At 50.4% G+C, this 22,341-nt stretch overlaps 1 protein-coding gene across 2 annotated transcripts; it reads left to right on the top strand.

Moving 5' to 3' along the window:
- The first annotated feature begins 373 nt into the window (after nucleotides 1-373).
- On the top strand, nucleotides 374-22,136 carry FAM234A (family with sequence similarity 234 member A). Of its 2 annotated transcripts, none has more exons than XM_072877808.1 (12): nucleotides 374-419; nucleotides 6,802-7,110; nucleotides 8,190-8,306; nucleotides 8,510-8,698; nucleotides 13,223-13,353; nucleotides 15,744-15,873; nucleotides 16,318-16,456; nucleotides 16,744-16,884; nucleotides 17,285-17,363; nucleotides 17,786-17,938; nucleotides 18,828-18,930; nucleotides 19,087-22,136. In XM_072877808.1, the coding sequence occupies exons 2-12, from the start codon at nucleotides 6,846-6,848 to the stop codon at nucleotides 19,296-19,298; spliced, it is 1,659 nt and encodes a 552-aa protein (XP_072733909.1). In that variant the 5' UTR covers nucleotides 374-419; nucleotides 6,802-6,845; the 3' UTR covers nucleotides 19,299-22,136. The 2 variants fall into 2 exon arrangements, with proteins under 2 accessions (XP_072733909.1, XP_072733911.1); XM_072877810.1 differs by lacking the exon at nucleotides 374-419 and adding an exon at nucleotides 2,488-3,619.
- The last annotated feature ends 205 nt before the right edge of the window (nucleotides 22,137-22,341 follow it).

Raw genomic sequence — 22,341 nt, 5'->3', positions numbered from 1 at the left:
GCGCTCCCTCGGTGTTAGTCCTTAGTGCATGCGACCCCCTTCCCTGTCCGTTTTTACAACTAATTCCGCGGTTTCACGTATTGTTTTGTAACCTCCGTGTCGGGTGCGGGGAGAGCGGGGCCCGGGGGGCGGCGGGGCGGGCCCGGGGGGCGGCGGGCGCGCTCTCGGGATGCCTGTACGTGACTGTGCTGTTCTCTCGCGGTCTGATCGCATTAAAGATCTGTGTTTGTGGCTCCCCGTGCTGCCCGGCCTCGTTCTTGCGGGTTCGCCGCCCCGACGCGCCGCCCGCCCCCGGTCGCCACACTGCGCAGGCGCGGCTCCGGGCGGGGCGGAAGCGGGGAGCTGCATCCTGGCGTCACTTCCGCCAGGAGGCGGCGGGGGACGGAGGCGGAAGTGACGGCGGTGGCGGCGCGCGCGGGGTGAGTGCGGAGCGGGGCGGGGGTCGGTCCTGCCGGTGCCGCCCGGGCCCCGCGGCCTCCCGGGGCGTGGCGGCGGGGGGAGGCCGGGCCGGGCCGGGCTGGGCCGCGGGCAGCCGGCGGGCAGCCGGCGGGGGGCGCAGCGAGCCGCCCCGGGCCGCGGGGGGCAAGGCGAGCTCCTGGCCGCCCCCGCCGCTGCGGCCTCCCGGGGCGCCCCGAGGAGCCGGGCTGCTCTCCGGGCCGCTCCTCGGGCCGCTCCTCCGGCGCTGCGGGGGTGCCTTTCGGGGACGGGGAACCGGGCGCCGGCTCCCGAAGCGGCCCCGCTCCCCGGGCGCTGCCGCCGGCTCCGGCTGGGCGGGCGCGGGGTGGAGCTGCCGGGCGCAGCCGCTCCGCCGGCGGGACCCACTCGGTGCCGGAGCGGAGCTCGGAGCTGGAACGGGGTTGGTTGGGCCCGTGGGCCGGCCGGCTGCTGCAGCCGGGCTGGGGAGCGGCGCCGCTCGTCCGTGAAACGCGGCGGCTGTTCAACGCTCCCGGCCGCGCTTGACCCGGCCCTGGTGCCCGTCCGGGTGATGGGAGGGGTTTGCTGTCCGCCTTCAGCAGCTCAAAAAGTTGCCCAAAACCATATCAAGAAGCCCGGGGAAGAACGTAATCCCTTTTGCAAAAGCCTGGGACTCTGCCGAGGCAGCTTGTTGCTCTGGTCCCCTGTTTGATCGGAGCGGGTCTATCCCGTGTGGGTGGCAGGCCCCGGAGGAGTCCTGAGGAGACGCTTACCCGGCACTTGGAAGTGCAGGTCCATCTTTCAGTCGAACAGAAATACAAGAAACCCCTCACCTCTACAGAGCTCAGCACGCAGCCTTCAGCACTAATCCTGGGGAGGGACCGCGGTCACGTTTCTCTTTTCCTCAGCAGGCCGCAAGCCTAGTCTACAGGCATGAATTAGAGCATTTCTTGCAGAAAGAAAAATACTTTAATGTGTTAAACCGTCATCTCATTTCCACCCTTTTTTCCTTATTTTGGAAAGCGAAAACCTCTTGCATAACTGCTGGGAGTCGGAGGGGCAGCCTGCCCCGCAGGGAGGACGGCTCGGTGTAACTGGAGCCAGCCCTCCCGCATGCCGGGGCAGAATCGGGCCCCGTTCGAGGGCCTGCCTGGGGAGGCTAGAAGCTGAGAGGCTCCACAGGGCTGGGCGTTGGGTGTGCGGGAGGAATGGCCCGTGAATGAGCTTTCCTCCGTGTACATGTGTAAGAGGGGAAAATAAAAATTCAGCTTGGGGGAGAAAAGAGGTTTCTCTTGGAGATAGCTGACAAGGACAACAGCGGCTGGAGGAAGGCTGTTGTTTCATGCTGCCATAAACCTCACTAGGCTGTGCAGGAAGGACCCAGTGGACGGCGTGGAGTTTGTGACCTGTGGAACAAGTGCTCCACTTAAAAAATGTACTTTCTTTTTGTCTTTTTAATAAACCTACGTGAAATGACCACAGCCTCTTCTAAAGGGTTTTCATGCACCGAGATCTCCCCAAAGTCCCTATTGCATTAAACATCTGGCGGTGCAGAGAAGTCGCCGTGCTTCTGGCGCAAGCAGGGGAGCCCTGCGGAGGAGGTGGGGATGTCTCTGACGCGAGAGGTTCAAACAGCTCGCTAACTACTACTCGTGGGGCTGACGCAAGGGATCTGCAGCAGTCAGCGAGGGCGAGTGGCTTGGATCCAGCAAAGCTTCTAAGTTCTGGGATGATAAATGGCACGTGTTTCTGCTGCTCAGTTGTTATTGCTGGCCTAACCTATAATCAGTTCCACACAGCTTTGCAGCTTTAATGCTGTTCTTCATCTTGGAGAGTTTTGCTCTTCCCATCGCTCTCTTGGAAAAAGTACTGGATCGTGTTTTGCTCTTCAATAAACGGATCGAGTTTCTCTGCTTCAACCCCGACTGTAGTGAAAACTGCCCTGGAAAAGAGGACTTTTCTCCTACAGGTGACAGATGTATCACATTCTAAGGTGACATTTGGTTGTGCTCTGGAGGAGTTTCTAATTCACTTGCTGTGAAAGCTCTGTGGCACGTGTTGTGTCTGCACTGGAGGGTTAAGTGTCATTTAAGAAGAACCTGGTGTTTTGAAGAGACCTGTGTTAACAGAGGCAAAATAACAAGAGGGAGGGGCGGGGAAAGGACAGCTGTAGCAGAATGCGGCTGTTTCTCTGAGCCGGGTGCCTGTGTTGTCTTTGGTGTGGTCTGGGTTACAAACCGTGTCCTTACAAAGGCCGTAAGGACGTGAGCAGGAGCAGAGGTGCCCCGGTGTCAGAAGGGGATGGTCTCCTCGAGGCAGTTCTCCCCATCAGCCCGCGGCTGTGGCTTTGTATCGAGAAAGAGTTATGAGCTGCAGATGACCCAGCAAAACTGTAAGCTTGTGTACGCAGTGCAGTCTGAGTGTATTTGGAAAGGAAAATTCCTCACTTGGGGGAAATCTTACGTGTTATTTCCTCCTGGCTGGACCCTGATGTAAGTGGGACTGCAGAAAAGGGAAAAAATGACCCAATAATGTCTTGATGTTGCAGCAGGTGACTGCCCGGCGTGTTCACTGCAGTGCCATGCCAGACATCGGATCAAAACTGAACAGTCTGCTCGTGGAAGACAGCCATGAAGGGAACGTTGTGTCTTGTTCAAACCGAAATTTGGAAGCTGTTTTGTTATTATTGATTGCAGCTTGGGGCTTCAGCAATTTCTGGCTGACAGGAAGGAGACCCGTAAGGTGCTTAAAACAGAAAACTACAGAACCAAAACACCCAATGCTGTGTTTGGGTTCCTAAAATGGCCAGTCAGAATCTGATCTTATCATTCTGTGAAAGTTATAAATATGTTGAACATCAAATCTAAGTTATGATATACTGCCAGAAATTTTCCAGGAAGAACTGGTGCCTGGTGAGATTACAAATGCTGTGGTTTGGTATTTTATGGGTGGAAAATGAGTTAAACCTTCCATCACACTGATACTTAAATGGTTTCTGTCACCAGTTCTCATACATCTGACTGTATGCGGTTCTCTCTGTTTGGCAGGCTGTTCTAGCTGACAGGCAATGATAGTTTGTCTCTTGGATTTAGCTGTGCCTTGGCACTAACTGCTTGCTGCACAAGTTTCACTGGTTTGATTCAGATCAGATCTGTAAATCTGCTCTGTAGCTTCAGGAGAAGAGGAAAGTCAGTGCGCCACGAAGGTGAGTAAAGCTGTGTTTGTCCTGAGCGCAGTGTTGTTACTGTGGGACAGGAAAGGGTATTCGTTCCTCCTTGACTTTGATCGGGGACTGCTCCTAGCTCGTCCTGTTGCTGGGGGTAAGTAGCCTTTAAAGCTTGGGGAGCGATGGAAGTGGGCACACCAGCAAATGAAGTCATATGAAATACAGATCCTGGCTGTACTGCAGCGCTCTTGGGCTGTGTGGGTTCAGTTTGGGTCTGCTGTGTGCGGTTTCTAATTACTTCCTTTTCTATGAAGTTTTTTTCCCATATTTTCCCACAGTGAGGCCTCCCCTCCCCAAGCAGAAAGCTGGTGCTAGCTACGAGATCTAGTGCACGCAGCCTGTGTTAATAATGCAGCAGCACACGATCCTGTCGTTGCGTATTTCCTTGCAAGGTGCCTGGATGCGTTAAACTTTCCAGTGACTTATTTTGTGTCCTCTACCAGCAGGAGACAAAATGCCGGCTGCTACAGGACAGTAAAATCATCTAAAATGCACACTATCATTTTCTGCTTGTCTTCAATTAAACTGATTACCAGACTTCTTTGTTGTTCAGTGCTCAGACCATTTCACGTGTTGCCAGCATGTACTTTGGCAACTGCGGGCGATGGGATTTCCTGCATTGTTTGAGACTTTGCCATTGACCTTTGTGGTCGTTGTTCTGGCACTGCCTCTGCTCTGGCAGGGGTGCAAAGGGCATTATTCAGACCCGGAAAAAAAAGAGAAAGAATTGCTTTAAAGGCATTGAGTGCTCTTTGTAATCGGTGGCTCCTAGGGTCATTGCTGCAAAAGAAGGGGAATTGCTGGGGCTGTCAGGATAATTACCACTTTTTTTATTGTTCTCGTCCCAGTCTAGATGACAGTGGTGTGATTTATAGTGAGTCATAAAAATACGCCTTCCATACAGCGTTAAGATGGTGGCCCTTTTGGACTAAGGGGGGAGAAGCCTGGTTTTGGTTCTTCTCGGGAAGTCCCGTAGGTGCTGGAAGCACTCGGCTGTGTGCTGGCGGTTTTCCAGCTCCGCACTGGGGGCCGCAGAGGGCTCCACTGGAGAGGCCGGTGGGGTTATGCTGGAGCCCTGTCGCAGCCCGTGCCGTGGACGCTGGTTACCGCAGCATTCGAGAAGATCCACCTCTCCCTGCTGCTGGGGACGGGCACGCCACAGATACACAAGCCATCTGCCTCATCGCAAGGGAGGCTGCATGACCCATTCCTGCTGCCGTCCCCATCGCTACAGTGGCGGTTGCTCTGCTCCGGTAAATCATTTGCTCAGCCTGTGCCTGGAGCCTTGTGCCTTGAACCTGCTAGAGGTCAGGTGCTCGTCCGGCTCCAGTAACATAGCGGTGCTCGGCTCACCAGCGTGATGGCCAGGCTAGGGGGAAGGCTGAATGCACAGTTCTTCCTTTTCTTCCCCTTTCCATCTGGAGCTTTCCTACCCCTGTCTCCTCTGTCAGGTGCCTGCAGTTGGTCTGGAAACAGCCGGCCTTGTGAAAGTGTCTCTGGTGTTGCTGGTAGACTGATGTGAAAGGCAGATGAGGTCTTTGGAGTAAGATCTTTGGAATAAGATACAACTTCTACATTATTGATTTAATTGCATTTGCATGGTATGGTGCAGCCTGAATTAAATTGTCTGGAGTGATATCTTGTACTCGATGTGCTGTCGTAGAATAAATGCCAGAGTGCTTGGGCTGGAGTAAGTGCTTCGTAATTCCAGCCTTGCAAGTCCAGCAGGTGCTGAGGTTAGCTAGGGGATTGACATCAGCGTGCCAGGCTGTCCCGCTCGCCCCATGAGCTCAACCCCTGCCTTGCCATAGGTCTGTCCCCGCTGTGATTTGTACCCAGAAGAGAAGAGGTCTCTGCAGCTCTTCCCTGCGGCGGGACAGGGATAACCTGGGGAGGTGAGACCCCCTGTCGAGCTGCAGCTGCCTGAAGGAGCCTGGCCTCCCAAGGGTGACTCTCATCTTGTGGTTCTTTGAACCTGTTAATGAACTTGGGCATGAAATGTGAGACGTAACGAGCCCTGTTGTTGTTGGAGTTGAAAGCCCAAGCTCTCTGCGTTGTGTGCTGATGATGAGTTTAAGCTATTTTCTGCTGGGGAAGTAAATTGCTCCAGCGGACAAGCCAGGCACGTGACTGCTGGGGCACGGTCATGGAAAATTGGCTCGGTTGTCATGTTTATTTGCTCTGATATAACTTTTAATGACACTGTCATGCAGCTTTTTCCAAGGCTACTGGAATGTGTTATTCTTTACTTCTTCCCTTCCGCTATTTTTTTAAAGCAGCACTATCAGAGAAACTGTATATAGCATTGATTTTTATTCTTGTTGTGGGTAATGAGTTACAGACTTCTGTAACTGCCTAGGGCTTTTTCTTTTTTTTCTGTTTTTATAACAAATTAGCACAGAACCCCTCTGTTATTGTAGCTGTAGCTCAAGATTATGATTTATAGCAGGAGAAACTAAAATAGCAGTTGTTAGCTCTTCTTCCATTCTGATGAAATCAAATTTTCCCAATTTTACTCTCAGCTTGTGCCTTCTTTTTCCTCTGGGGAGGGAAGTAATCACTCTCTTGCCTTCTGCAGGGCTGGGTTGCTAAACTTATCAAGTGGTTTCTCATCTGAGAAGGTGTTGAATAGCTTTGGTTTGTTCCTATACAGAATATGCTGGTGTTGGCTTCTCTCTCTCTCTCCTGGGGAAGCTCAAGTGCTCGTTACAGTAGGGAACAGCCTTATGTTGGAATATAAAGGTCACAAGTGTTTCCTTTCACCTCTCCCACCGGGAGTCAGACTGACATACACGGGAGGTGGCAAGAAGTCTTTGCAGCAAAAGGAGCTTTTGCTATGTTTTTCTTGAGGAAGACCTACAGAGCAGGCAGTCCTTTCCGTGTAGAGGCTGTAGCCTTCTTTGTCTGGGTCTAGCAGAGCTGATTTCCTTCTCTGAAGAAGAAATAGTGCTATTCCTGCATCCCATGGTCTCTCCCCATTGCTCCGTGGTGGAGACCTCCGGTACCAACGGCGCTTTGTATCTGGCTCTGTGACAATACACTGATTTGCTCACCTCCCGTTAAATGTTTCCAGCATGGATATCAGGTAGTAACAGAATATTTTTGTTGGTTTTTTTAATGTTTTCCGAAGTCTGTTTTAACTGCTCTTTCCATTGTTGTAGGTGAAGGGGGAGAAGGGTGTCTGAATACCGATGAATGAGCTGCGATGGATAACAAAGACTCGGAAGCTGAGATCCACCCTCTGAAGACTGAGGACGTAAAAGCTCAAGAGAACCATGAAAACTCTGTGGAGAGAAGAATTGTCAGCAAGCAGTCATCGCGACTGTCTCGGCTGTCCCGGTGGCGCACTGCCGCCTTCTTCATCTCATTATTTCTGTGTCTGATAATTGTGTTTGCTTTCTCATTTATCATTCCTTGCCCAGAGAGGCCAGTTTCAGAAAGAACATGGTTCCGAAACTACGACAATGCAGGTGAGCTTGCTGTAGCAGAATAAATACTTACCAACAGTCCTTTTCCTTTATGTGCCACGAATTTGAATTGTGGAGCTCTACCTAAGCGCAATCTGGAGCCAGGCCTGCAGGGATGCTGCCCTTGGGAGCGAGAGCTGTGAATACCTGACCTGGATAAGCAGTGGCCCATCATAATTGGAGTGGCCTTCCAGGAGGTGTTTACAGGATCTGATGGAGAAATTAGATGCTGTTCTGAAGCGCTAACAAGGTAGCAGGCTAGCCTCATTTGGAAAAAAAAATGGGGAAGGGTATCTGGGAATAAATCTTTGTTAAAGTTTGGTCTGTAAAATGTTCCCTTGAAGTTTGAGCTGAGGTTTGGAGACAATTAGGTGCTTTTCCCTCTGTCAATAGGACTTTCTAACTTTTCCCCGTGGCTAACAGGAAGGGGAGAAGAAGAATTGCATCTTGATTTTTTTATAAATTGCACAAATTTATAGTTGCTTTAGTCGGCTCTTTAGCCTGGGTACTGCTCCCTGGTGGCTCAGCATTCGCTTCTGAGAGAGCTTTTCTGTAATCTTATGTGCAGTGGGTGTGTGCTGGTTGTGCTATAAATGCAGAGATGGTGCTCACCAACAGGGACTGAGCTTTGCGTGTTAATGCAGAAATCCCAAGTTCTGCTACCCTGAGCTGAAGAAGGCTGCTTTTAGTTGAGAGTGAGAAAGATGGAATATCTGGGGCTGGGTTTCGTGGGGTTTGGGTTGTTTGTTTGGTTTTTTTTAATATTTCAGGAATAGCAACCCCACACCAAGACCAGAGTTGTTCTTTGTTCAACATAGTTCAACTTCTGACTTCTTGGCTATAAAAAAAGACAAATCCTCTGGGGGATGGCAAATTTAAAAAATCCTTTGGCACTAACTTCCAGTCCTTGGTACTCACATAGATGGCTTTTTTTAATACAAAAGCCAATTTGTCCTGATGTTACACTGTCAGAGCTGGAGGCAGTGAGTAGGTCTCTAGGAATTTGTGTTTTGCTCCAGCTAGCTCTGCTGTTGGTTGAGGCAGTGCTCACCAGAGCGCCTGGCTTGTCATCTCTTTTACAGTGGCCTACCAGTTTCTCGCTATAGAAGATGTGAATGAAGACAAAGTGCAAGATGTCATCTTTGCTTTCAAAGCTAGCAACGGCAGCAGCAGCTTCAACAGATCCTGTCTGGATGAAGGTAGCTGATTCAGAAACAGAAAGCCTTGTAGTAAGGGCTGTTCTTTCTCTTTTAGCTTTAATTAGTGAGGCTGCTGTGGGACTAGGAGAGAAAACCAGGTTAGCCGGGTGGGGAGAGGAACTAGGTGAGTCCCAGCTCTCGGGTGGTGCGGAGCAGCAAAGGTGGGGGTAGGTAGCGCTCCCTCTGACATCTCTTCTCTTCAGGTCTGCCTTCTCCGTGTGCCTTTGTTGCTGCTGTGTCTGGCACGAACGGCAGAGCGCTCTGGGAGAGGCCTGCTGCCGAGGAGATTGAGTGGATGGAGTGTGGCATCAAGCAGCTCGGGGGGGCTGAGGCCCCGGGTTGCTTGGTCGTGGGGAAGCCGGTGTCTCTTTCAGCAGTTGACCTGCGGACAGGTGAGTGATGAGCAGAGTACTGCTGCCGTGCAGGGGACGGTGCTACTTGCTTTCCTCACCTGGTAACCTCCAGACCTCGGAGGCTGGGGACGTCAGCGTGACGTGACTTGCTGGTACATGAACAATGGGCACAGGGTATTTATTATCTTGAAAACCTTGCCAGAGCCATTTGCTGGGCTGTTCAGAAGCGCCTGTTCTCTCAGCCTCTCTGTTCCAAAGGCTGGACTCTGTGGTGGTGGTTTGTGCCAGCCACTGTATGATAAGAAGAACTTTTCAACAGCTTTTGAAACAGGAGAAGCAGTCACTAGCTGTGAATGTAACTTTATACTCTCAGGGGTTGGACACAAACCTGCAATGTTTCTCAGTCGTTTGCATGTGAGTGCTAGGAGTGCCTGCAGTGGCAAGAGGAGTGGGAGTTTTAGGGATTTATGATTTTAAAGTCGTCAAGGAGAGCACTTAGGATAAGTACCAGTTTCAGTAGGCCAGGATTTTGCCTGGTTCCTCTGGAAAGCCTTAATTTCTGAACCTATGGATGGAGAAATTCATCATCATTTTGCCTAGCGTGGGGTGAGGGTAAAGAGTGCCTGTACTTCTCTAGGAACAGGGCAGTGACCATCTATTGCACCTTGAACCTTTCTTGCTGATGAAGCCGGAAATACATTTCCATTTTTGGGGTCACTGTTTCAAAGGTTCTAAACAGTGCATGTTCTCCCTTGGAAACATGCCTAGGATCCCATCCTCTGTATCTGGTATTGAACCCCTCACACTGTATTTTCCAAAAATTGGGAGAGAGTGTTGTGGTTTAACCCCAGCTGGCAACTAAGCCCCACCCAGCCGCTCGCTCACTCCCCCCCAGTGGGATGGGGGAGAGAATCAGAAGAGTAAAAGTGAGAAAACTCGTGGGTTGAGATAAAGACAGTTTCACAGGTAAAGCAAAAGCCGCGCACGCAAGCAAAGCAAGGAATTCCTTCACTCCTTCCCATGGGCAGGCAGGTGTTCAGCCATCTCCAGGAAAGCAGGGCTCCATCACACGTAACGGTTATGTGGGAAGACAAACGCCATCGCTCTGAACGTCCCCCCCTTCCTCCTTCTCCCCCCAGCGCTATATGCTGAGCATGAGGCCATAGGGGGTGGGATATCCCTTTGGGCAGTTGGGGTCAGCTGTCCCAGCCGTGTCCCCTCCCAGCTTCTTGTGCCCCCCCAGCCCACTCCCTGGTGGGGTGGGGTGAGAGGCAGCAAAGGCCTTGACTCTGTGTCAGCGCTGCTCAGCAGGAACAAACACATCCCTAGGTTATCAACACTGTTTCCAGCACAAATCCAAAATATAGCCCCATACCAGCTACTATGGAGAAAATTAACTCTACCCCAGCCAAGCCCAGCACAGAGAGAAATAGCAAGAGGTATAGCTCTGAGGAATCTGAGGAAAATCTAGTGTGGCTTTTAATTTCCAGTGTAGATGGAAGCATAGACACACACAGAGCTGGAAAGCTTCTGTACCAACTGAGATATCTTAACACTGTTTCTCTCATCAATAGGCTTTAGCACAGGTTATTTACAGACTATTAATTAAGTAGTTGCTTTTAGGTCAAAGTGTAGAAAGGTGACTGCTGACCCAAAGGCACGTAACTAAAGACAGCCATAAAGAAATAGCATAAGCATGGAGAGAAGGAACCAGGCTAAACCACAGGTCACAGCAACAATAGGGTAGGAAAACATTCCGTACATAAATTAAAAACAAGAGATGAAAAATTACTTCAGATAGAAAAGTGAAGAACCCAGAAGTTGACATAGTCGATACCTTTTTGTGATTAAGTAGGTTAAAAGGAGTTTCTTAGCGTAGTTGACTTTTACTGGGGGTTAGGAGGGCAGATCAGAGTAAGATGTATTTAAATAGGCTAAATATATTTAAAGTGGCAAAGTCTGACATCACATTGTGCTACAAACAGTAGTCAGAACAATCTTTAGCTGTTAATGATTCATCATCGTGGAGGATTGGTGAGATTCCAGGGCTCTCAGGCTGCCTAGCCTCTGCCTGTAGGAAGATTGAAGGAGAGATAGGCAGATTATCATCTGAAAGTGTCTGATGTGGTTTTGATCTTTAAATGCTGATAAAGTTAGTGCTTTTCTATCAATTCGAGTTGTATGAAGTCTTGCTTTCCTCACTGCCAGAATAAGTGACCTGGGCAAACAGGAAGGAAAGTGTAGGATTGCATGCTTCTGTTTGTGAGGGACATCTGACATTCCTGCATGTTATCTGACAAGCAAACTGGGACACAAGAGCTTAAGGTTAGCTGTTCCAGGTCAAAGCAAAAGTCTGTGTAGCTGGGTGTTCCACCTCTGCTGGGGCCAGAAGCAGAGTCCTGAGGAAGAGGACGGGAGTAAGTGTATTGTCACACCTTATCTCTTTACCTTATCCTCCAGCAGCCTGCACTGTGAGCAGGTCTGGTCTTCGCTGGTCTCCTAAGGGATATGGCAGAAAGGGGACCAGATGTATGAAATTGCTTCTGTGCAAAAAATCACTAAATAAACCAGAACTCCAACTTGGAGAATGGGTGACAGGGAGAAAAGTCTATAAAATTATGAGTGATAAGTAGAAGAACAGGGAGTGATGATTTCCTGTCGCAATTCTTCATTGCTCCATGGTTCTTTTATCAAGTGATAGGTTCAGAATAACCAAAGGGGATGCTTCTTGACGTCCACTGTACGGTGGATGCCCGGAGCTTACAAGTGTTTAGTAAACAAGTGGGCGAGGGCATGGGAGAGGGGCCTGACACTGCTCGGTAGAACAGACCTGCCTTTAGCTCAGATAGCTTGTGCTCTCCCAGTCTGCAGCTCACAGTCTTTGGATGTGCGTCTGGACCTCATCCGGCCTGAAGCAAGCAGTCCTGCTTTGTATCCTCTGCGGCTGCTTGAAGTGAGAGCTAAACTCCATCATCTAAGTCCTAATTTTATTATTCCTTCCGGACCAAAAAACCATCCCCTTTCACTCAGGTTGGATTCGCTGTCTAGGCACTTGTCTGATTTCCATCTTGGCTTCTGTTGCCGTGCTTCTGCTGTGACCTCGGGCTTTGAGGAAGCACCATGGCACTCTAGATGTTGGACAGAATAGTCCCATCTCCCGGTGATGGAGCGGGATGGGACTGGATTCACAGTTCCACAGTGCTCTTTGGGTGTTGTGTTAGAGCATGAAAGCTTCTCAAGTCCTTTGTGTTGAATCCGTCTCACTGTTAACTGTTTCTATTAAGTCAGACTTATTAAGAGAGTAAGACACTTCCTCCAAAACTATATCCACTGTCTAACCAGCAGAGAATAGAGCCTTATGCATTGAAATGCAAATTTCATCATCCTGGTCTTACTGTTGTAGCTTTGGACTGTGCTGAAGCCAGGATATAGTTATCTAAAACTTGAGTTCTCTCCTTCCTTTGCCTGCTTGTTTTCTTGGGGGGTAAAATTCTTTGCCTTCCCATGATTTCCTAGGGGCACTCTTCTACTTCACATCTGTTGTCATAGACCAAATCCAAGTATTTTTTTTCAGTGTTTCGGTAAAAGCTTTGGAGGAATCCTATTGGAAATACAGCCTGCTTTGAATTATTGCAGACAGCGTCAGGTAGTAATTCCTTGGCCTTCCATACAACTGCCTTCCTGACAAAGAACAGATGATTACTTTGCATTCCTGAAATGACAATTGCTGTGTGTGATACTATTTAAAGGGGACGGTAAGCATTTCCCCTCTAAGCACCTATTTAGTCGCTTAAGTCTTCCTTAAAAAGAACCCCCCCAGTGGTCTCCCCCCCCCCCCTTCACCAAATTCCACTGCAGACTCCACTGGGCAGTGACTGGACAGTGGCCAGCAGCCCTGGGCAGAGTGTATGGAGTAGAGCCACTCACCTGGCCTGGAGCTGTCGAAGAGAAACCCACCCTCACACACACACAGTTTTTTAAAAACCAAAGTTTTGCTACCTCTATTTACAGACAAGTTTGTGTGTGTTCTTCAAAGAAGGGAGAGGTGGGATGTGGGCTGGCTTCCGGCTGGTTGTGTCAGTGCGGAACATCTGCAGGAACATCTGCAGGAGGCAAGTTGCAGCAAAAAAGGTTTTGTCGGGAGTAGCTGCAACGCCGAGGTCAGAATTCAGCTGCTTTATGGTCTTTAAATGTCTGCGCAGATTTAAGTACACAGCAGCAAGGTTTTAGATCACAAAAAAGGATTCTCCATGCCACGAGCACACTGGGAAGCATGTTAAACTAAGGCATGGGAAAAGCAAGCTGTTCTTTGTGCCAGGATGTTCGGGTGCCTTTGTGCAGGCAGCTAGAATTACTTTCCAATATAAGCCGAAATTGTGAGTACTGGGACTCGTTTGAAATGCAGCACAGTACCCCATGATGAGCATAAATGTGACTGGCTCGTGGTGCTGATGGGCTGTAAATGGCTGGCTACTGTAAAGTGCTTGGAGGAGCAGGGGCGTTGAAAGCCTTTCAACCTGAAGTGCGTTTTAGTGACTGTTTCCCAATAACTCTGTCTTCTAGGGGAAGTTCGGTGGAGACAGTCCAGTGACTTTGGGGCTAATTATACTGTGCTGACTCCCGTGGCAGTGATTCCAGATGTGGATAGTGATGGAGTTCAGGACCTGATAATCTTTATTGCTACAGGAGATAAGGTATGTCACTCTGAAGCTATGATAAACCTGGTGGCCGGACCACAGGGCATGGCAGGAATGTTATTTATTTCGATCTTGTAATCTAAGAGGAAGTGTCCAGAGGCCTCTGATATCTGTGGGTTTGGGGTAGGTTCTTTCCCACCTTGCAGAGATGTACTCCCAAATCAATGCAAGTGTTTTATGGTTTAAAAAAGAAAAAGAAAAAAGCTGGCCAGGAATCCTTTGCCCTTTTCAGTCTGCACTCCTCACTGCCTGTTCCTGGGCTGCGTGTGGAGTGAACCTAGGCGAGATGAGCTTGCAGTTTTCTGGGAGTCTGCTCAGAGAAGTGGAAGTGAACAAACCCTGACAGGTTTGGCTCTTAGATCAAAGCACAGCTGACAGCCAGTGCTTTTGTACCACCACTGGCCTTTTCTGATACCTCTCATATCTCTGCCTGTGGTCTGCTCTGCACGGCTCTCTTCCTAGTGTCACTGCGCTGGTTAATTCTGACTTGGGTTCATTTAGTGAAATAGCTCCTAGTTGTGTTATTTTCGTTCCAATATTGCTTCTCCCTTTTCTTAGAGTGGGGAAAGTCATGTAGCTAAAAGTGTTTTTATACTAAAACATCTGCATCCATGATTGAGTGGTACAGCATCATCCGTATGCGCAATCTGTCCTGTTTAAAGCATACAAAAGTTACGGTTCCCTGCAAGTCTGATGGGAGGAGTGGGAGCCCCGTGTCCTCATGTCCTCATACCACAGCACTCCATAAGCAAATATAACTTTGCTGTCCGAGACATTGTTGTTGCCAGAATCATCAGAAATTCTATCCTCTCTGACTCCTACGTTTCTCTTCTGTTTTCTTTCCTCCTTGCTTTTGCTATCCCAGTTATCTCAAGACTTTTTTTTTTTTTTTTTTTAATCTTAGGCAGCCAAGAAATGTTTGAATGCAGTCTCTGTTCTGCAAGACTGCCTTTTGATTTGTTTTCCATTTAACCTCTCTAGTTATCTTGGTATGAAATCCCTTCCTCTGGACTTGGCAAGCACTCTGTCAACTTAAGTAAAAGTACGTTCTTTTCTGAGAAATCACGCAAAATGTAGGGAGCTTGAGTAGAGCTCTGCAGCTGGGAAAAAGGCGCTCCTGTCAGAAGGGAGATTCAGAACTTAAGTAAATTAGCTTTGTTGCTAACAAGGGCTGAAGTTGAACGTTACATTGTACTGCTGTTTCCTGAAATGGCAGAGCTTTGAGCAGTGTGTGGGGAAGGGTCTGTGTGCAAGGGGTTTAGATGGCAGCTTTTCCTCAACGTCTTATTGACCCCTACCTGCTGCAAGCTTCAGCCCAAATACATCTGGGAAAAGATGACATTTTTCAGGATACATCGCCTGTAGCAGCGCGTAGAGGTATTAAGCAGTGCACTGCTTAAGGTGGTGTGTATTCTCACTGGCTGTACGGCTGTTACTCTCCCGGGGCAGCTGCTGAACCAGTGCTTATGAGTAAAGGTGAAGCTGATCTACAAGAGCTGGTATGTGTCTCCTCCCAGTGCGGGAGGCTGGGAACAGCTGCGTTGCTCTCCCTCTCCAGCTGTGTTCTTCATTCTCCCCAGCAAACTCAGCCCTTATTCACCTGCCAGACTCTCCAGATTCACTTGGAGAGCAGCAGATTGCCTTCTCTCTCCCAGTCTCTCCCTCTCAAGCAAGAGGGAAGGGTTCCTGCCTGACTCAGCATCTCTGATGGATGCCGTTCCTCTTGGTCTGATGTTTCTCTTTTCCCTAGCATGCACTGCTCTCCCCAGACCATGACTGTTGCCCACACGTTTGAGTCTGGTCCTGGTTTTAGCCTTTATTCTCCTGGGTGAAATGTTTAGTGGATTCTGTTACCCTGCACAAAGAATATAAAGAAACCTGTCAGCTCTTTTTATCCCCTTGGACTCATGTCAGCCTTAGGAGGAGTAGATTAGGGCACTTAAAATATTTAGCAGAGCTACGTGTGAAGCCAAGCTTCCCCTGTGTCCATATGCTGCTTTGTTTCTGCCTTTAGGTCCTCTCCATCGTTGTCACCACTCAGTAGGCTTGAGTTGATCTTCGCTGTCCTTAGCAGAGCTGGGGCTTGCTGTTTGGCGGTCCCAGCCTGCAGGGGAAGTGGTTGGCAGAGGCAGTAAAATCTCAGGGCAAGCGGCTGTGCTGGAAGTGGTTTTCAAACTTGCAAAAGTATTCGCAGCAGAGAGATCATCTAACTCGTGCCCACACCTACAAAACCAGGGAGAGACTTTTCATCCGAGCCTGTGCTGTTCCCATTCAGCTGCTGTTCAGTACCAGCTGCTCAGAGGCTTTGGAAAACACTCGAGTCAGAGCAGTAACAGTGTGATGCAGCTTTAACCTTTTTTTTTTTTTTTAATCCCTTCCCTGTGTAGATTAAGACCTTCATCCATTCAGGAAAAAATGGCAAACAGATCGGCTCCGCTGGAAGCCTGAACGTGGATGGGAAAGCTCGCTATATCAGGCTGAACCTGGACTCCTCCTCCTACTTCCTTTTCTATACAGGTACAGTTCTGTTTGTGAATTCAGTCTGAAAGAGTGATTGTAACTGTGAAATCAGGATTACCGGACAGTTGCCTGAAAGTGTGTTTTGCATTCTTAAAAGCTGTGTTGTGCTTTCACCTAGCAAAAGAGCTATTCAAGGCCAAGAGAAGGGGGGGCTTCTGCTTAAACTACGGTTTGTTACGTACTGTAGTAATTTTATTTGAAAAATGTTGAGAATGGAAGGTTTAAGTAGTCATTTATACCAAATGATTACTGTGGAACACGTGGATTAGGAACAGATAAGATGTTAAAAGCATTCAAAAGCAGGCTTGAGTCTCAAAATATCACTACAACTCTGTGATGCAAACCCTAAAAATATAGTTGATCTGCCAGATCTGGAAAATCGTGGAGTTCAGAGCAAGGGCAGGATAACTCATCTCCCTCATTCTTGTTTTTTTTGCACAGAAAACTCTCTCTATGCATATTCCCTGAAAGATCTCTACAGTGCAGCAACTGGGATGGAAATTAAGCTTCCCAGCCTTGAGCAAGATCCTCAGTGGGAGAAGAACATTGACCGCACCACTCACAGCTTATCCCTTCTCAGGTGTGAGATTATGTCTTGGTTGCTGGTGGATTGGAGGGTACTGGTGTTCCTGACAGGATGGCCTGTTGTGGCTTTGTTCTTTCCTGGCTACGTGGCTTTTGGACTGGAGCACGTCCAAAGCTCGGGGAGAGGGCTGGTGTTGATGGCCTGGTCAGGGGTTCACAGGAAAGGAGGGAAAGCAGGCTAGGGTTTCCTATTTGCATTTACTGTGCAGGGAAAAAACCAAAACCCCACAATAAAACCATCCACAGTCTAGAAAGCGTAATCGTTTCTCTGTCCTTATTCAGCTCTGGAGACATTCGTTACCTGGCAAAAATTCGTGGGCGATCACAGGAGAACATCTTGGTTGTGAACTTGGAGATGGCTACGCTGATCAATGCACAAAATCTTCAGACTTTGTGGACCCTCAACGTGTCCCGTGTTGTGAGGTAGTGTTACCGATGTGGGTTGGATGAGGCATTTACAGGCTCCCAGCAGCAGCGGTGTCCTGGCAGACACTATTTTTTAAATTCATTTGAAACATAAAAGCCTGCTCTGTGGTCATATGCGGATCATGCTTATTGTATTATGTGTCCTCTGCTCGCAAATGTCAGATGCCACTTCAAAATGGAAGAGCCCAAAGCTTTGATTCTTCATTCTGTGCCTGCTGCAGTGTGGCTGTCTTAGGACTGGTCTCAGAGCTGGGGGTGGTATCAGGCTAACCTAACATAGCAGTTGAGTCTCGTACCAGGAGAGTTGTTGGGAGGATAGGGGCTGCTCTGAAAGAACAAGGTATGCCCAAGCCATCAGGGTGTGTTATGATCTGTCCATTCTCTTTCTCTCCCTTAGTGAGCCGCTGCTTGGTTACTACAAACCTGACGTTCTTGGCATTGTCCTTGAGAGCGAAATTGGACCCAACAGAAAGAAGGTTTGAACGCTCTTCCTTTTAACTTCCCTTTTCTCGGCATGTCTCAGCTCAAGCAAGCATTGAGTCAAGGGCAGCTGGTGGGATGTCTTCCCTCTGGCTTCCTAAGGAAGCTTTAGGCTGGGAAAGGATCTCTTTCAACAGGTTATTGAAGCCAGCTCAGGCACTTTAATTCTCTTCTCAGCAAGAGGCTTCAATGACAGAGCTTTGAACCCCCTGAAATAGCTGCAAAACTTGTGACTTTGATGTGGCCCACCCCAGGTCTCACGGCTCTGTGATGCTCAGCTTCAAGTACTTCCTCTTCTTCCCATGTGGCAGATACTTGTTCCTATAGACAGTGTGGGGTAGAGACAGCTGACTTGACTTCTCTCTCATGGCTTGTTAGAGCTCTTTGGTATGAGTTCCTTTTCTTTCTTCCCTGCTAGGTTATGATTGTCGAGAGTGGATCTGGAGCAGTCCAGTGGGACCTGAAGCTGAACTCAAGAGCGGAGAGCCCTGGGCCGGCCACACTTTCTACTGCTGATCACCGGTCCACCTTCCTCATCTGGGGTGAATACCAGCCGGCAGGAAATGAAACGGTGAGTAGTGCTGCTGAATGGTTGCTGTTCTCCAGACTTTGGGCCAGAATTGGGTGGAGCTACCCGCTTTTCCCAGCGTTCACATTCACATCTGTCTGTGCCACTAATGCTGCAGCCTCCTCCACTGGGTGTGGGGTCGCTGACCAGTCTGGTCTGCTAGAAGCAGGCAGACCTCTGCGTGCGATCTGGTCTGTACTGGGTCCTCACAATGTCCATAGCCGTGTCCCTACTAGCAGCTGGTGGTGGCATCAACAGCTTTTGTCGTCCTCAGCTTGGCTATGTAGAGAAAAGGGACTTAGTGGCTCTATGAATAAAGTCACTGGATTGCCCAGGGCCCTGCCTTGGTGTGGTACTGTAGGTGAGGCCGGAGGCTGCTGACTTGGTACCTCTGAAGTTGCTGCTGTTTGGCCTGGAGCCTCCCACGGCAGTACTGCACACGGTGATCTCCCACGGCCCCGTGAATATCCTCTCTCTGCGCCAAGGCAGTCTCTGGCAGCCTCGATGCACAGCTCAGCTGCGTAACAGAGCCCTCTGGGGCAGTGGCTGGCAGTGTTAGTGACAGGTTGTGTCTTGGAGGATGCCTGAGCACCAGCTGAGCTTCTTGTGCTTTCCTCGCTAACTCTACCAGCCCTAAGGCAAAAATCTGTCTCCTGCCTGTAGCAGACAGGCCTGCTATTTGCAGGAAGCGTGGGGTGGGGAGGAGAGCACCAAGCAGTAAGCAAAATCCCAGCACTAGTACTATTGGCATCAGACAGGATGGGTTGGGCAGACACGGACAAGTATCTGACTGGATGTATTCTGTCAGGCATGAGTAATAGCTGAGCCTGGTGCTGGCCTTGTCTCTGCAATAACGTGTGGGTCCAAATCCTGATAGTCCTGTTGGTTGCAGAGATCCGGAGCTCCTCTCCAGAAGCTGTATCTTTTCCATCCTTCCTACACTAATGTCCTGTTGGAGCTCCGCAATAGCACAGACCAAATAATTGCATTCAATGGTAAGTCCTCTCCTTCCAGCCCTCCAGCGAGGAGGTGCAGGAGGACCCTGGCCTTCTGGTACCTCCTGGACTCCGTGGGCGCGAGGTGTTGGGTCTGGCGGCCAGTCTGAACACGGAGACCTTAGGCTGGGCTTTTCCCTCCGCTCTGCGTTACAGCCACGCTGTTCGAGCGGAGCCGTCATGCCTGCTACGTGCTGTTGAGGGGGCCTCAACCCAGCGAGGAGCCAGGGTCGGTGTCTCTGATGAAGCGTAAGCTGAAGGAGGATATCTCCGAGAGCAGGGTGATCTGGCTGAGCCAGGTGGCTGTGGACAGCGAGCAGTACATCCGGGACCGCCTCTACAGGATGCGATTCCACAGCCGAGTGTGAGCTTGCCGAGGGAGGGGGAGAGGTTGCCTTGGCCCAGGCGTCTCCAAGCTGCCTCTTCTCTGCAGCCGTGCTCTTAGCAAACCCAGATCATGAATTCAAATGGGAAGCTGCCTTTCTCGATCTGCAAACCAAAGCGTGGCTGGCGGGGAAGCACCCCCAGTGTCTGGGGACACCCAGGCTGTGGGGGCAGCTGCCAGCGCATCTGTCCTCAGAGCTGATGGGACTTCAGTGCTTGGGCACCACTGAAGTGTCGTCAGCTCGGGGAAGAGGGCTTTCCCCTCGATCCTTCTGTGCCCGCAGAACTGTGCTGACTCAGCTGGTGTCTGGAGGAAAACACATGCTTGCTGGGGATGCCAGAGTTGATTATTTCTTGGGTGCTTGCGTGAGAAGTGGAGCTTCGATGTGTGGTGTTGGATTTCCTTTCCGAGTCAGCTGTCCTGGCTGTGGGAGAGGTGCTTGGCTGCAGGTTGATTTGCAATTGCCCTCTCCTGGATTTGGGCCCCTGCTTCAGTAGTCGTGGGGTGTGTGTAGTGATAGGCCCCAGCCGCGGCTGATGATGTGGCTCGGTGTCACCCAGGCCAGCAGAGCGCAGGTTAAAGTGTCATTCTACTTAGAAAATGGCCTTTTCTCCTAAGAACAGCCCCATGTGCCCCACTCTGTAGTCACAAGCCTACCTGTGTCTGTCTCCTCTGTTGCTTCCTTTCCAGCCAGGCTGTGCTGTGTTGGTGACACAGAAAGGGAGCTGGTCTCCCCCCTGATTTATGCATCAGCATTCCTCCCTGTCCCCAGGCTGATTATAGGTGATATGAAAACCACCCTGAGTGCAGGCTAGCTGGTCCCTGCCGGTACAGACACCACCTCTCCTACTGGTTTTGAGGTGCCAAGGAATCTGGGACATTTTTTCAGTGTAGAATTGCACTTTAACCTTGCCTGGGAGCTGGGCTTGCCGCTCTGGGGAGCCCTGTACCCAAGTGGCAATGCCAGCTCTGCTGCAAATACTGTTTCAGTCTTGAGGCTGCTGAGGAGCCTTCTCTGAGCACTGTCCCGCCCGTCAGGAGGCGGGCAGGCTGTAGGACAGGCATGAGCTGCTTGGGGAAACAACGCAAGCTGTCTCTGCAGCACAGCTCCAGAGAGAGCTCTGTGCTCCCTCCCTGCCCTCAGAATTGACGTGATGCTGGGCGAGGATCTTCAGGTGCTGTTCTCTGTCCAGCCTGGTAGCCCGAGGGAACGGGACAGGTTGCTGTGTGAAGACGATGTCTCCCCTGGAGACTTCTGTAGCGTGGTGTGTATGCTCTGCCCCATTCCTTGGTCGGCACCAGTGCGGGCTGTGGAAACGAGGTGCAAAGCCTGGAAAACAGTTTGAATCAGCTGCTCAGTCCTGAAAGCTGCAGTCCCCACACCAGCCGCACTGAGACCCAAGCCCTGTCCATATGCTGCTGGGCATCCATCTGACTGGTGAGAGGAAGGTGGACAGAAAACACACCCCCTAAAAATAACCTCTCTCAAGGTTTGTGGTGCCACAAGGGGTTTGGCCATTGCCTCCCTCCCTTGCCTAAGTCTCACGTCAGGGTGTGTGTAGAAATACTGTAGGATGAGAAACTTAAGCCGGGTTGTGTAGGGTCAAGCATCAGTTCTTCTCTTGTGGCAACTGCTGAGCTTTAACCTGCTGCAGGGCAGCTCCTGGCTCCAGCAGCTGGTGTCACCCAGGCTCATGCCCACAGCTTCACCTCTCCCAGTCTTGCGGCAAAATGAGCTGCAGCATCAGTGGTCTGCTTGGATGCTTACCTCACGCTTCCAGCTGGCCCGGTAGCTGCCTAAAGGGTGCCTGGGCTCCCTCTGCCCCATGAGCCGTAGCTCAGGCAGTCAAGGGAGCCGTGTAGGATGAGTACTGCTGGCCTCTGCAGAGCTGCGCTGCTGGCGGAGCCCAGTCCTGGGGCATCCAGGCTGTGCAGGCAGCGGGGGATGCTCCCCAGTGAGCACTCCACGACCCCCAAAGCACCCTGGACTCAAAATGGTGGGTTTCCCCCTCTGTTCCTCTCTTTCCAAGCTGTTTTCTGAGTGAGTCTGGGGGTGCAGGGAGACTCCCCTGCCATGTCCCCTAGCTTAAGTCGCCTCTTTGCGCAGCATGATAAAGACCTGAAGCCTAGCAGCCCACGCCAGTGTTGCAGGGATCACGGGCTGCGCCAGCGCTGCAGAACGCGGGTTGTGAGGGCTGGATTCAGCCCGCCCTTCCACCGGCTGGGGCAGAGCTGAGCGTGGTTGCGGGAGCCGGGCCGTGGGAGCCCCAGGCTTGCATGCGAGTCTGATCTGTGTGTTGGGTGTGGATGGTATCCCACTGAAATTCCCCTGGCAGGGAGCAAGGTGCCTGGGCTGTATTCTCACCGCAATCACAGCGTCTCAGCTCTCTCCCTCCTCTGATCCCTACCCAGGCCTGACCTTTCCCGTAGGCACACTGAATGTTCCTTCAGGAGAGCTGGATTTTCTGGCTTTTCTGGCTTTAAGTTGTCCATTAACGTTTCCAGATACTTTGGAAACGCAGATTTCCCTGTGGCAGCTCAATTAAATGCATCAGTGCCAAACCAGCACCTTCTTAACAAAGCAAGTCCTTTTCCCAGCTTATTTCCCTGTGTAATTGGTTTTTTGCCGTATTTAATGAATGACTTTGTGCCTTGATTCAATAACTCAGATGGGTGATGATGGCATGTATCACTGTGTTATGTATTAGTGTGTTTTTTAACACTAAGATTGTTTGGTTTGGTTCTTTAACTTATTGCAAATTGTGCCCTATAGGACTTGGTCTAACCGGAATGGTTTCAATAAATCCTCTTTTGCATTGTTTGTAAATGGTGCCCTGCTTTTGTTGTTGCAGCTGAGGTTATGCAAGACTTCGGGATTTTTTGGCAGCCCTTTGTGTGACTTCCTGAAGGCAGAAAGCCCCCTTTTTGGAAGGGATCCAGGTGTCCTGGTGAGGCTTTGATGGCTGAGCTGGCCACAACTCTGCCCCAAGGTGCTGCCTGCTGCCCTGTCCCGCTGCAGGCAGGCG

The sequence above is a fragment of the Ciconia boyciana genome, chromosome 13, assembly GCF_034638445.1.
Source record: "Ciconia boyciana chromosome 13, ASM3463844v1, whole genome shotgun sequence".
NCBI lineage: Eukaryota > Metazoa > Chordata > Aves > Ciconiiformes > Ciconiidae > Ciconia > Ciconia boyciana.
Note: the sequence above shows the minus strand (reverse complement) of the source record. Positions and strands in the feature narration are given on the sequence as shown.

Coding starts and splice junctions, on each gene's coding strand:
- FAM234A (XM_072877808.1), top strand. CDS start 6,846: ATGGATAACAAAGACTCGGAAGCTGAGATCCACCCTCTGAAGACTGAG. Junction 13,354..15,743: donor TTATTGCTACAGGAGATAAG/GTATGTCACTCT, acceptor TTCCCTGTGTAG/ATTAAGACCTTCATCCATTC. Junction 15,874..16,317: donor CTACTTCCTTTTCTATACAG/GTACAGTTCTGT, acceptor TTTTTTGCACAG/AAAACTCTCTCTATGCATAT.